Genomic DNA, 14,635 nt, shown 5'->3' on the forward strand with positions numbered 1-14,635 from the left:
CGCATGCGCCACCTGGCGGTGATAATCGGAATAAATGCCGGGCTCGTTGCACAACCTTCCCTCTCCTGTCAGTAACGGATGTCCGAAGCTTCTGAGCTTCGCTGGCTTGTAGGTGAGAGGGTGGGTCAAAGTGGGTCATACTTTCTTTAGTTACCACAATACCTGATGATGCTATCAATGCTATTCAGCACTGCCTCATAGTAAGAGAGTGAACACTGGATTGAGCCACTGGATCATGAACATGTAAAACGCATGGAGTCAAGTGAACTGGTGGTGTGCTGTTTTCCTTTTCTTTTTTTTTTGTGGCTGTTGTTTTATTTCATGGGCAAACCAGCAGGTGGCAGTGTTGCTCTCCAGTCCTATGTAAAAGGTAAATGGACTGCATTTATATAGCGCTTTTATCCAAAGTGCTTTACAATTGATGCCTCTCATTCACCAGAGCAGTTAGGGGTTAGGTGTCTTGCTCAAGGACACTTCGCCACGCCCAGGGCAGGGTTTGAACCGGCAACCCTCCGACTACCAGACGATCGGTCTTACCTCCTGAGCTATGTTGCCCCCATATGTGGACGTTAACCATCGTTCTGAAGGTATAGTACATGAAGAACATGATACATCTAAGATGCATTTGTGCATTCATGGGGGGGATGGAGGGGTTGACCCAGCACCATCAATTCATTGGAGGATCCCTTCATTATCATTCTGAAGTTAATAACAAACTTAATCAGCCAGATAGGCCTCAGTCCTGCCCTCCCCATGTCCGCTCACTTTTTATTTATTTGTTTATTTAAAAATGTCCCCAACCACACAGCTCTGTGTGAAAAGCTCATACAAAACATGTCACCCTGCTAAAAAATAAAAAAATAAGGTGCAATATTCACACTTACTATGGTTTGTGTTCCATGGGGGCTTCAGAATGAGCACATGGCAACACAGGAGTAAACATTTTTTTTTGGGGGGGGGAGTGAATCAAAAAAAGAAGAAAGAACTTAAATGCATCAATTTGTTCAATTTTTAAGATTTGCTAAATATTTTTACCCTTCTCCAAATTTGTCCTTAATATTTCTAGATATTTCTAGCGTTCTCCAAATGTATCCTGAGAAGAACACTGATGTTCTCCACTACTTCATGCCATTGCATGTTTGTGAAATGGGTGTAATGTAATAATATAATATTAATGCATTAATATTGTATTAAAATAATGTTCATTAGGTTTATTTTGTGGACTATGAGCGGTGTAACCGGTGAGTGAGGGGGCAATAGCTTGCACTCTGTTCTGCATCATTACATTTCTTTTATGTTAATACATGAACAAATCATTTTGCTTTATTTCGTTGTGGCAGGATATGTGTGGTGTTGCTCTCCAACACATTTCACACCTCATGTTTGAATGTGGCCTGCCATTTTAGACTATGATTCACTTTATTTCCCTTTGTTGTTTACGCATAAATGTTTTTTTTCCAGAAAGAGCTCAGCTATTGTAAATGCCCTAACCGATTATTTACAACTCCTGCAAGTGCTAGTCTTCTGTAAAAAGCAAAAGGTTACATTTGTTGATTCTGTATAACATTACCTTCGTAGCAATGTACAAAGTTGCAGTGAAATTGTTGCAACTTCCGTGATATAAAGTGAGAAACTGTGTGTGGTGTGATAGCATTCACTAATTCAATTGTGAAATTCACACAAATCTTCCAGTGATTGCCTAATCACACAGTGCATACTGTATATTTGGAGGAACAAGAATGTACGTCTGGATAAAATGTTTTGTGTTCATTAGGGAACCCTTTCTAGTTATTTTTACGAAACCCAGTCACACAGCGCAGTGCCAGTCACAGTGGCTGCGCAGTGCCAGTCACACAGAGCAGGGCCAGTCACAGTGGCTGCGCAGTGCCAGTCACAGTGGCTGCGCAGTGCCAGTCACAGTGGCTGCGCAGTGCCAGTCACACCGGCAGCGCAGTGCCAGTCACACGGGCAGCTCAGTGCCAGTCACAGTGGCAGCGCAGTGCCAGTCACACCGGCAGCGCAGTGCCAGTCACACGGGCAGCTCAGTGCCAGTCACACGGGCAGCTCAGTGCCAGTCACAGTGGCAGCGCAGTGCCAGTCACACGGGCAGCGCAGTGCCAGTCACACGGGCAGCGCAGTGCCAGCCACACCGGCAGCGCAGTGCCAGTCACAGTGGCAGCGCAGTGCCAGTCACACAGCGCAGTGCCAGTCACACGGGCAGCGCAGTGCCAGTCACACTGGCAGCGCAGTGCCAGTCACACAGTGCAGTGCCAGTCACACGGGCAGCGCAGTGCCAGTCACGTGGGCAGTGCAGTGCCAGTCACACGAGCAGCGCAGTGCCAGTCACACAGCACAGTGCCAGTCACACGAGCAGCGCAGTGCCAGTCACACAGCGCAGTGCCAGTCACACGAGCAGCGCAGTGCCAGTCACACGGGCAGCTCACTCTGGCGCGGGTCCCTCAGCTTTAATTGCCACCATTTTCTCTGTTGTGCTCTCAGCCAGTTACAAGAGAAAAATCCAACCGGACGAGTCAGACCTGAAGCCGGTGAAGGTGCGAGCAGGTGCAAATGGCAGGTATTTAAAAGCCAACCAGTGTCTGAAAAATGTCACCACGGCAGAACGGTACAATAGCAAAGATCTGTCTACTTCACAAGTCATGGCACATGAATCCACTGTGTATTCAAGGGTAATAAATACACAAGACACACTGATCAGTAAATACTAGGTGTTCTGCAGGTACACAAATGAAACTTATTTTAACAGTAAATTAAGTAATATGACAATCTCAAGTTCATTGTATTGTTATCTTTTTAAATATGTAAACACTGTATTTGTAATATGTGCTTGTGCATCACAGCACTGGAATTCAATATTTGAATGATCTTACTGGTTTTCCGAAGTCCAGGCCATCTTGGGAGATGGGTTTGACTTGTTCCTTCATGTCTTCAGGAAAAAAAAGGATATTCTCTGTGCATTACTGCTCCCAGCACCACAACATGTAATTACACTTTACCAGAGAAAGGGTAGATTACATCACAAAGAAATTAGTTATTAAATTGCGTGTGTAAATATGGCTCTGTTAGACTTGTAATAAAACAATTCTCGTGAACATTCTCTACTTTTATGTAAGGGTATTCTTTACACGCTTTGGTTTCACCATGTAGAAATTACAGCACTTCTTATACACAACCTCCCATTTCAGGGCACCATAACGTTTGGGACATATTGATGTTATGTAAATTAAGGTAGCCATGTTTAATACTTTGTTGCATATCTTTTGCATGCAGAGACTGCCTGAAGCCTCTTCTCTGCCAGGCCTGCACTGCAGCAATCTTCCTGCTTGTTTCAGGGGTTCGTTGCCTTAAGTTTTTTCTTCAGAGCTCTGACTGTTTTTGTTTGTTTTTTCAATAATTCGCAGTTTCATAATGGCTTTCTTAACTTTCATTGACAAGCGGTAATAACACAGGCAATCAAAAGTATAGAATCAAGACTAGACACTAAGTAGATGGAAAGCTTTCTAATACCTGCACCAAGGAAGTAACTGAACACACCTGACCAATCAGAAACACCTGTGATGTCAATTGTCCCAAACCTTATGGTGCCCTGAAATGGGGGTGTGTGTAAACAGTGCTGTAATGGTGAAAAAATTGTGAAACCGAAATGTATTTTAAAAATGCCCCTTTATAAAAGCTGAGAATGTGAACTTTAACCACACTTGATATCTGTAAAACAAGATTTGTTTTATAAACCACGTGTAAATTGTGTTTTGCGGTTCACAAAACACGCGTAAATAATACTGGCATTACATTCGCACCATGTATACCTGTTTTCGAAATTACAGCGCTGTTCACCACGCACCTACTGCAGTAGTTTGCACCGACCAACATTGTCAACGGAATTCACAAGCAGTCGCAGGATTAAACCGAATTCCTCCCTTCAATCACATTTACTTGCCTGAGCCAAGCAAACTAAAATGCCTAAATCTGTTGTGCAGCTCGAGAAATAAAACGCATTCTTACAGGATCGTTATGTCATCAAACCTTGATTCGCAAGCGCACTCGTCCCATTTTGACTTGGGGAATCGCAAGGGAACATTAGTCAACTTACATATTTACCGACTTGTGTTTTGGTAAAGGAAACGATACAATAGGCTACTAACTATACTTCAGACAAACAGCACAACGATTACTACAATGTTCACTATAACTAGCTTGTTATTTATTAGATGCAATGCTAAGTAGGCTATTTGTAATAACGCATAGATAATGTCAAAACTGCTGAACTAAGTTCACGAACGGCTTCCACAACAACTGGAATCGGACACTCAAAGCTCAATAGAAATTAGTTTCAGTTGTTTATTAACTGAAATTGAAACGCGAAGTGTTTACGTGACTGTCATGTCGGATTGTCTTAATTTGTAACGTGCGGCACATTAACGACAATTATTTATGTAATGGAAATGTGACGAGAACGACTGAGATGATTCATGTATACAAGAAGGTAAAGCAAGCTAGATATGTTCTTTAAAACAGAATAATTGTCACAAAAATATGTCTTATGCAAAAATATTACTTACCACTTTTGGTCGTTCAGAAGTCATCCAGCAAATTTTCAAGATTGTTTTGTACCGGATCTCTCGGTAGTTTATCATAAAAGCACGTTTATTGTCAGCAGAAGATACGCCATATTCAGCTGGTGATTGGTTGAAGCACATCCAGCGGACCAATAGCAAAGCAGTAACTTTCTGTTTTTCAGATTTTTCGGGATTTTTTTTCTCATGCTTGCAGCAGTTGGAAAGAAGACGTCTCCCCCACAGAACACCAAAGAGTTTTCTTGGATGGTTAGAAACATTGGCAAAACCAATCGGGGGATCATTTTACAGTCATGACTTCGTCACATTTGAAATTAATATATACATACAAATTAATAAAACAGAGTTTTACATAATATCTTAATTGCATTTTTCGATATAGGTAGGCTATTAGTAAAGTTGATTGGATGAATGTAAAGTCACGTTTAACTTACTTAATCATCAGTCAAACTCTTCTAAGGGGTTCACTCAGTGACCAAAATTTCTGAACATAAACTTAATTTGTGGTAGAGCGGTGGCATCACAAGTCGAATGTATAACGTATTGTAGCCCACTGCAGTGTTGCATAACACCGTCACTGCATCAGGCGAATGCTTTGCAGATGATTAACAGCGTGTTCGTGAAGGCATTATCTGCACTTTATGAAGTCTATATGTACTTACTCATCAGAAAATGAACATAAGGCCAGTGTACAGTTTCCTTCCAATTTGTTTCCTCAGTACGTGACAGGAACTCAATTTGGCTAACTGACTGCGCATAATTAAGGCTATATTTTTATAATCTAAGGAAAACAACTCAATGGTGTCTCATTGAGATCTAATCACAAACGCTTGACAAATTACATTGAAAATGTCTTTACTTCTGGATGGCACGTTTAATAACGTGAAAAATGAGTTTTAAAAACCAAACTATATCACCAATAAGTTTGACAGGAGTAAGTGGGTTCAGAATAAGGAATCTTTCGTCAAATAAGCTCGTACAAGTGAATTTAATTTTATTATCTGCCATAAAATTAATGAGGGGGGGGGGGGGGGGGTCGTCTGAAATTGTGTGCAATTTCTGTGTTCATCAGGAAGCTCGCATGCGCCACCTAGCGGTGATAATCGGAATAAATGCCGGGCTCGTTGCACAACCTTCCCTCTCCTGTCAGTAACGGATGTCCGAAGCTTCTGAGCTTCGCTGGCTTGTAGGTGAGAGGGTGGGTCAAAGTGGGTCATACTTTCTTTAGTTACCACAATACCTGATGATGCTATCAATGCTATTCAGCACTGCCTCATAGTAAGAGAGTGAACACTGGATTGAGCCACTGGATCATGAACATGTAAAACGCATGGAGTCAAGTGAACTGGTGGTGTGCTGTTTTCCTTTTCTTTTTTTTTTGTGGCTGTTGTTTTATTTCATGAGCAAACCAGCAGGTGGCAGTGTTGCTCTCCAGTCCTATGTAAAAGGTAAATGGTAAATGGACTGCATTTATATAGCGCTTTTATCCAAAGCGCTTTACAATTGATGCCTCTCATTCGCCAGAGCAGTTAGGGGTTAGGTGTCTTGCTCAAGGACACTTCGCCACGCCCAGGGCAGGGTTTGAACCGGCAACCCTCCGACTACCAGACAATCGGTCTTACCTCCTGAGCTATGTCGCCCCCATATGTGGACATTAACCATCGTTCTGAAGGTATAGTATATGAAGAACATGGTGCATCTAATAAAGATGCATTTGTGCATTCGTGGGGGGGATGGAGGGGTTGACCCAGCACCATCAATTCATTGGAGGATCCCTTCATTATCATTCTGAAGTTAATAACAAACTTAATCAGCCAGATAGGCCTCAGTCCTGCCCTCCCCATGTCCGCTCACTTTTTATTTATTTGTTTATTTAAAAATGTCCCCAACCACACAGCTCTGTGTGAAAAGCTCATACCAAAAACGTCATCCTGCAAAAAATAAATAAATAAGGTGCAATATTCATACTTACTATGGTTTGTGTTCCATGGGGGTTTCATAATGAGCACATAGCAACACAGGAGTAAACATTTTTTTTTGGGGGGGGGGGGGGGGAGTGAATCAAGAAAAGAAGAACTTAAATGCATCAATTTGTTCAATTTTTAAGATTTGCTAAATATTTTTACCCTTCTCCAAATTTGTCCTTAATATTTCTAGATATTTCTAGCATTCTCCAAATGTATCCTAAGAAGAACACTGATGTTCTCCACTACTTCATGCCATTCCATGTTTGTGAAATGGGTGTAATGTAATAATATAATATTAATGCATTAATAATGTATTAAAATAATGTTCATTAGGTTTATTTTGTGGACTATGAGCGGTGTAACCGGTGAGTGAGGGGGCAATAGCTTGCACTCTGTTCTGCATCATTACATTTCTTTTATGTTAATACATGCTTTTGAACAAATCATTTTGCTTTATTTCGTTGTGGCAGGATATGTGTGGTGTTGCTCTCCAACACATTTCACACCTCATGTTTGAATGTGGCCTGCCATTTTAGACTATGATTCACTTTATTTCCCTTTGTTGTTTACGCATAAATGTTTTTTTTTCCAGAAAGAGCTCAGCTATTGTAAATGCCCTAACCGATTATTTACAACTCCTGCAAGTGCTAGTCTTCTGTAAAAAGCAAAAGGTTACATTTGTTGATTCTGTATAACATTACCTTCGTAGCAATGTACAAAGTTGCAGTGAAATTGTTGCAACTTCCGTGATATAAAGTGAGAAACTGTGTGTGGTGTGAAAGCATTCACTAATTCAATTGTGAAATTCACACAAGTCTTCCAGTGATTGCCTAATCACACAGTGCATACTGTATATTTGGAGGAACAAGAATGTACGTCTGGATAAAATGTTTTGTGTTCATAAAGAAACCCTTTCTAGTTCTTTTTACGGAACCCTCTATGGTAGGTGTGAAAACACACCCAGACAGAACCATTTTGATACAATAGAGAACCCTCGCACTAGATGGGGTTCCGCTATGGAGACGCAGAGGACCCCTTTGGAACCCTTTCTTCTGAGCATGTAAGTGAACTCATCCGACCTCATGCTGCCCACGTAGTGACTGCCATTGGGCTGTACAGAGAAGTACAATACTTCACATGACATGTGATGAACCAAGTGTTGCCACATGAATTTCTATGATTTTATTTAAATGCTAAATCTGTTAAACAAATATATGTAACTGTTAATGGGCTTAGTCTTTGGTAATTATACTGGCACATGTGGTCAATGTTTGCGCAAGTGTGCAAGACTGAGTGTATGAGTGTGAAACACGAGAGAGTGAGAAAAGGGAACTGGCATTGACTAGCCATAGAGAGAGTTTCATTTTTTGTTTTTATCAATCTCTTTTTGCCGGGGTACACAAAGCAGGAGAGTGCTTCAGTAACGTTGTCCTGAATTACGCATTATTAGCGTGTCTAGTTAAAGGTCTTTTATTTATGTTTATTTTTGTTTGTTCTTAGTTCTAACTAAAGTGGCCTGGGGCAGATTGGCTCAAAAATATCTTTCTCTGCTTGGCGCAGAAAGGAGCTTGACCTTCTTTACTTGTCTAAACTTGACCTTGAGTTTAGACAAGTATAGATACAAGACTCGTAGCAGACGTCCATATGCCATTGACTCTACTATTATAGACTCTTCTCTACATTGCTGACAAATCATTCATCCAATTATTATAGCTAATTTTTTTTCTTTTTTGTGTCTGTGCCTGGCTGTCAGTTCACTTCCTGTGGCAGTGGTTTTGCTTCTAATTTTAGCTTAGTCTTTATACTTCATTATTTCTTCTCGCCATAGGAGGTCCGGGTTCTATTCAATGGAACATTCCGCACTTGGTGGAGCTAAATGCACTTTGTCGCGAGGATGAATGTTGTGTTGGAGATGCAATCACCCTCATGGCCCCATGAAGTTAAAAATTAAAAATTTTAAGCAGCAACTATGAACCAAAAAATAAATACAATTACAAATACAATAAGGAAATACAATAACTGAAGGAAGGGTACTGCACATTTTAATAAATTATACTTTGCTTTTGAAATCAAATGATGACAAGCAGGCTCTTTCTAACTGGACTTGAGTTTTTTTGTTTGCTTTACTGAGTGACAAAAGGAAGCGACTATCCCACAGTTGGTGGCTAAGGTTAGCTTCCTTCTGTGACGTATACATATATATATATATATATCTCTTACAGGGTGAAATGATATCACTGCACCCACCTCCTTGCTGAGAGGAAGCATGATATGGAGTTCCACTCTGCTTTGCTCATAAGCAATAATCCCTGACACCATCAGACGCAACCTTCAATATTGAACAATGATTCATCATTTTTCCATTGGTTGCTGGATTTTGTTGTTTCTTACACCAGGATATACTCCTGTTTTTGCAAAAGGTAAGTTAACATCTGACAATCAAAACGGTTACATAGCAGGGCTGTTTCAGAGTAATGATCATCTCTTGTGAAAAGTTTTCGGGTGTAGAAGGGCATAATATTTCCATCTGATTTCAAGAATTGGTTGGTTGTGTATTTGGCTGAATTATTTGTGAATGCGTGGAAACTATTTTAATGTTTGTTCCACAACGTGAAGTCGTCCAGGTACTGCGTGGATCGGATGCCACGTTACCTTGCAGATCAGAGACAGGTTGTCCTCCGAAGTGGGAATGGGACTCCAAGCAGACATCAAGTAACATCAAGACATTAGTGGTCAACAGCACTGCATACCTGCTGGTGGAGAACTTCCAGAAGATTAATGAAGGCCGTTACTACTGTATCAATGGAACACAACAAAACAAATCTGAAGTGAAACTGGAAATACAGCAGGGTAAATACAGTATTGAATCACATATAACAGATTGAAATATTACCATATTGAATTAAATATTACAAATTACATATATTGAGCTGAAAACTAGTTAAATAATCATTTCAATTTTATAAATTATATAAGCAGATACATATGCAACTTTGTTTGAATATAATTTTGACTGTAATTATATGCACATACATACTTTACATACATATATACATATCAAGCGAATGTATTATTTTTTCCCAGGTGTAAAGAATACCACGCCTGTGTACAGAATCAGCAGGACCGGCTCGTTGCATCTCTTTTGTGAAGCTCTATCAGCAGCAAGGGTTGAGGGCTTTTGGAGCTGGAGACAGACTGGGTCTGAAGAAGACTGCAAACGGTCTGGTTCAGGACAGACTGGGTCTAAAGGAGACTGCAAACGGTCTGGTTCAGGACAGACTGGGTCTAAAGGAGACTGCAAACGGCCTGGTTCAGGACAGACTGGGTCTAAAGGAGACTGCAAACGGTCTGGTTCAGGACAGACTGGGTCTAAAGGAGACTGCAAACGGTCTGGCTCAGACCTGGAGCACTTTGGAAATCGATCTGAAGTAAAGAATGGGTCCGACCACAGATTTTCACTGAGCATCTCTCCTCTGCTCTGGAATGACTCTGGACAATACCGATGCACTCTTTGTAATGGCAACAAACTTTACAGGCAACGCACTTATGAAATAATTACAGTTAAAGGTAATGTCAGCCGTTATACATTCCCCACTTTTATGCTTATTTAAGAACTGCAAAAATGCTTTTTACAAAAATGTAGTAAGATGGAGTGAAATTTAATCTTTCAGCAAATTCTCTGCAGCAGACCTACTCAGCCCTGAGCTCTCATATTTGGCTACATTTCAATAAGGAACGGAGACAGAAAATGTGTTTGCGCGTTAAAAACGGAATATAATTTTGTAGAATTTAAATCGTGTTAGCATGCCAAACTGTGTTTGGACCAGGGCTGCCCAACCCTGTTCCTGGAGATCTACCGTCCTATAGGTTTTCATTTCGAACTTAATTTGGCACACTTGACTCTACTGCTTAGCAGCTCAATGAGATGATCTCTAGCCGTTGAATGAGGTGTGCTTTGTTAGGGTTGGAGGAAGAGGTACAGGACGTAGATCTCTAGCTGTTGAATGAGTGGCTTTGTTAGGGTTGGAGTGAAGACGTACAGGACCGTAGATCTCCAAACCTACAGGATGGTAGAGCAGGGTTGGCCAGCCGTGGTTCAGACTAACTATTGCACTGGTACTAGTATTAGCACATGTAAAACTGTATGGGACTTGATGCATGTATCCGATGCACATGACTATGGAGAGTGTAATATACTCCATAATCGATGTTTTCTCATCCACATGCAACCCATACTATCTATGGTATGTGACCATCTACAATGTAGTATGAATTAGGAAGAATTTTTTCACACAAAGAGTAGTCAATGTGTGGAATAACCAGCAAGGTCATGTAGTAGAGGCAGAAACTCTGGGGATTTTCAAGACCAAGCTTGATACAGTGTTAGACACTGTCTAGTCTGTGGGTAATCAGAGTACTAATTTAGTCCGGCAAATGGCGAGCATTGTTGGGCGGAATGGCCTGTTCTTGTCATTATGTTGTGTTGGGTTGTGTTGTGTTAGGTTGTGTTGTGTTGTGTTAGGTTGTGTTGTGTAGTGTTGTATTAGGTTGTGTAGTGTAGTGTAGTGTAGTGTTGTGTTGTGTTGTATTGTATTGTGTTGTGTTGTGTTATGTTGTGTTAGATTGTGTTGTGTAGTGTTGTGTAGTGTTGTGTTATGCTACATTATGTTATGTTATGTTAAGTCACAGCATTGTGTGTGTCTGCCCCTGCAGTGTACTCCGAGCCCATGGAGCTGACTGAGGGAGAGAATGGCTCCCTGGTCTGTGCCGTTTCACGTGTGACGAAGACCACCAGACTGCTGTGGATCGACATGCGGAGCCAACAGATGTTCTCCAACCCCGAGGCACGGGCGCACGCGGGCGAGTTCCGGCTTGTGGTGAGGAACGTCACGCTGGCGCGGAACGCTTGGGAGTGCGCCGTGTTCCACAAGGACCGGCTCCGAGCGCTGGTCCCGTTCACGCTGATGAAGAGCCGAGCCACACGGCCCCCCGGGCCCTCTGCTGGAGGTGAGGGAGCGAGAGTCACAGACAGACCGGGCCAGGACCCTACTGAAGCAACTGCACAAAATCACTCCGGTAAAAAAGGTGTGTATGCGTGCATGCGTGCGTGCGTGCATCTGCGTCTGCGTCTGCGTCTGCGCGTACATGTACGTATGTATGCACGTATTATGTATGGAGGCCTGCACGCATATGTGTATGCATGCATGTGTGTACATATGTATGTACATATGTATTTATTGTATATATGCGTGCATGTATTCATGTCAGCATGTATTCATGTACGCATGTTTGTAAGTACATATTGTTGATTAATCCAAAATACCGGTCTGTGTAAATAATCTTCGTATTGCTGAATAGACAAACATAATGTTTGTAACAGAAGGTGTCCCAGGTACCAGATGTCTGAGCGCTCCAGTGCTCTCTTTCTTCTTAGTGATGTTTCAAACAGTTGATTTTGGTTAGCCTAAGATATGTCTGTTCTTTTTTCTTCTTCTTATTTCTCAGCCTCATAATGGCTTCCTTTGTACAAAAATACTCTTAAATAAAAGATCAGAATGTACACTTCAAACATGTGAACTGATTACAAATCTAAAATTGGAGTATGCAGTGTGTGTTTGTGTATGTGTGTGCGTGCGTATGCATGCGTATGCACGCGTGTGTGTGCGTGTGTGTGTTTCTGTACAGCTATCTATCCCTGTTTGTTACTTATTAATAGTTGTTTATTTATTTATTTTTCATAGGAAACCGTACAATTTATCTGTCACTAGTCTGCCTCTGTGGTCTTCTTCTCATAATCCTGGGAACAGCTTTCATAATCTACTGCTGTAGGAGACGTCAAGGTAAGGAAAACAAAGCACTATATAAATGTTTTTTAATATTTAATGTTCATTATAAAATGCAATCATCATTTATTTACGTTATGATGCTTTTATCTCATTTTAATCAGCATAAAATATCATTGGTTAGATTAACAATAATGTTGAAAACGTTTTTTACAAGTTAGGCATTTTTAACTTATAATGAAGTAAAACATCAAAATATGGAATTTTCTGCCACATGTTACTCTGAGGTTGTGCACATTCTGCAGGTCCCTGGCTATGTTTTGTTTTTTTGTATTTTTTAACTCTTAATTATATTTTTATTTATTTTACAACTTATTTAGTTTTTTGTTTTTTTTTACAACATGTGAAACAGGCCATAACACATACAACTCCCAACGAAAGACAAAACATAAAAAGATAAAAGAGAAACATATTGAGAATGTCATAACAAAATACTGCACTACCCACAAACCCACCCACCCCTAAGTGCATTGCAGACAGACAAAAAGATCAGTCAGACAAACAGGACAAAGCCTAGCAGCAACAGACAAATGCAATACAGGAAAATCAGTAAGGAATAACACATCATAAAAATTGGTGAATTGCAGTCGTGCTCTATATGCTCAGGGAAAAGTCAACAGCAATAAATAAATTAATTAATTAATAAATAAAAGTGTGTGTAGGTGCGTATGTGTGCGTGAGTGTGTATGTATGTCAGCGTCTGTGTGTGTGTAGGTGTGTATGTGTGTGTGAGTGTGTATGTATGTCAGCGTCTCTGTGTGTGTAGGTGTGTATGTGTGTGTGAGTGTGTATGCATGTCATTGTCTCTGTGTGTGTAGGTGTGCATGCATGTCAGTGTTTCTGTGTGTGTAGGTGTGTATGTGTGTGCTTGTGGTGTTAGTTCAACGGCTTTTTTAAATCATACATTTGATTTTCTAGAGGGGCAGTAAGACTTTCAGTGCAATGTCGTCTAGTAATAGTAAAGTCCACTGTGCAGCAAGTTGAAACATTGTTCATTGGATTCTTGGTATTTTACCTCTTATTTGTTTCACTCAGTGATATGCACAGAAGCATTGTGGTTTCAGCCAGAAAATTTATTTTAATTGTGTTTTGTGTTTTCTGTCTGTTTCTCTGTACACCCAATCCAACTGCCCCCTCCCACACCCCTCCCCACCCAACCCTCCGCCAAAGGTGATGAACAGACCCCAGATGACGAGGGTGCTGTCAATTATGCTGCAGTGCGTTTTAAAAGGAAAAAAGGTAGTGTTATCCTGCACGAATCGTCCATTGTGTTTCTGCATCAGATCGTTTAAGACGCTTAAGGCATGCGTCTCCCCGCTCGCGCATTAGCCTGACCGCGCTAACCACACTGCATGTGGCGTGAAAATGTTCACATGTATTTTTACATCCTCCATTTTGTATCTCCATCCTCTGACTTCTGCTTTCTTTCAACAGAAGCTGACTCCAGTACACCAGCCGCACTTGCTGTAAGCATTTATTTAATTTTATTTATTCGTTTATTTAAAACAAAAGCACACATTCCTGAAACTTTTCATGCTCTTGAAAAATATGCAATGCAATATCTACAGCTGCAAGCCTTTTAAAATTTTCTCTCATTTAGACTGACAATCTGACTCCTGAAGAGGACCCGGTGATATATGCAGATGTGGTCCTGGCAACCGGAATTAGAAGATGATTCATTCATTTTAATTTTACTACAGACGTAATTTGTTCAAGTCTTTTTTTAGGTTCTGACAAAACATATATCTGCATATGAGAAGTCTTTGGGGGATTTCCTTTACAGATTCATGGAAAGAAAATGTAGTTGTTGGAAATGCGAACTTCTGTTGGGGAAGTGGTTATATATTTAGTTTTAGCTACAGTGGAAAAAATGAAATAAAAAGGAACTCAAATTCAACACAGATTAAACACATATCCTGTAAACAGCATATCTGTGTGTTTTAATGTGATAATTTACATATTTACTTGAATTTTATTATCAATTATGTGTCACGGATTGGTGAGGGAATGGACCCAAATGCAGAGTAAAACAAAACCCAAGAACTCCAAAAGGGAACTTTAATTACAAAAACTCAAGAACAAACACAGATAACCAAACAAAACCTCGCAGGGCAAATCCCAAAAACAGAAAACAGAAAATCCAAAAATCACAAGAAGCCAAACAGGCAGGGCAGAAACAGGCGGACAAAAACAGGCACGGGGAAACACAGGCAAACTCTCAGGCAAAACAGAG

General features: G+C 40.7%; 1 protein-coding gene and 1 long non-coding RNA gene across 3 annotated transcripts in view; one reads left to right on the top strand and one right to left on the bottom strand.

Annotated features, from left to right (window-relative positions):
• LOC135262649 (uncharacterized) overlaps positions 1-14,299 on the top strand; it is a 50,566-nt gene extending 36,267 nt beyond the window's left edge. The window contains exons 1-7 of one of the 2 annotated variants that reach the window (XM_064349724.1): positions 9,154-9,409; positions 9,644-10,126; positions 11,273-11,635; positions 12,301-12,399; positions 13,573-13,641; positions 13,837-13,868; positions 14,003-14,299. In XM_064349724.1, the coding sequence (XP_064205794.1) occupies positions 9,154-9,409; positions 9,644-10,126; positions 11,273-11,635; positions 12,301-12,399; positions 13,573-13,641; positions 13,837-13,868; positions 14,003-14,077 (1,377 nt within the window). In that variant the 3' untranslated portion in view covers positions 14,078-14,299. Of the gene's footprint in view, positions 1-9,153; positions 9,410-9,643; positions 10,127-11,272; positions 11,636-12,300; positions 12,400-13,572; positions 13,642-13,836; positions 13,869-14,002 lie in introns of those variants that run through there. The other variant, XM_064349722.1, reaches the window with a different exon arrangement.
• LOC135262658 (uncharacterized) lies at positions 8,330-9,751 on the bottom strand. The gene is made up of 2 exons (XR_010332262.1): positions 9,657-9,751; positions 8,330-9,323 (listed from the first exon to the last, which is right to left on the bottom strand). It is a non-coding gene; the product is annotated as an uncharacterized LOC135262658 (long non-coding RNA).
• Positions 14,300-14,635: the final 336 nt, after the last annotated feature.

Source organism: Anguilla rostrata, chromosome 9, assembly GCF_018555375.3.
Source record: "Anguilla rostrata isolate EN2019 chromosome 9, ASM1855537v3, whole genome shotgun sequence".
NCBI lineage: Eukaryota > Metazoa > Chordata > Actinopteri > Anguilliformes > Anguillidae > Anguilla > Anguilla rostrata.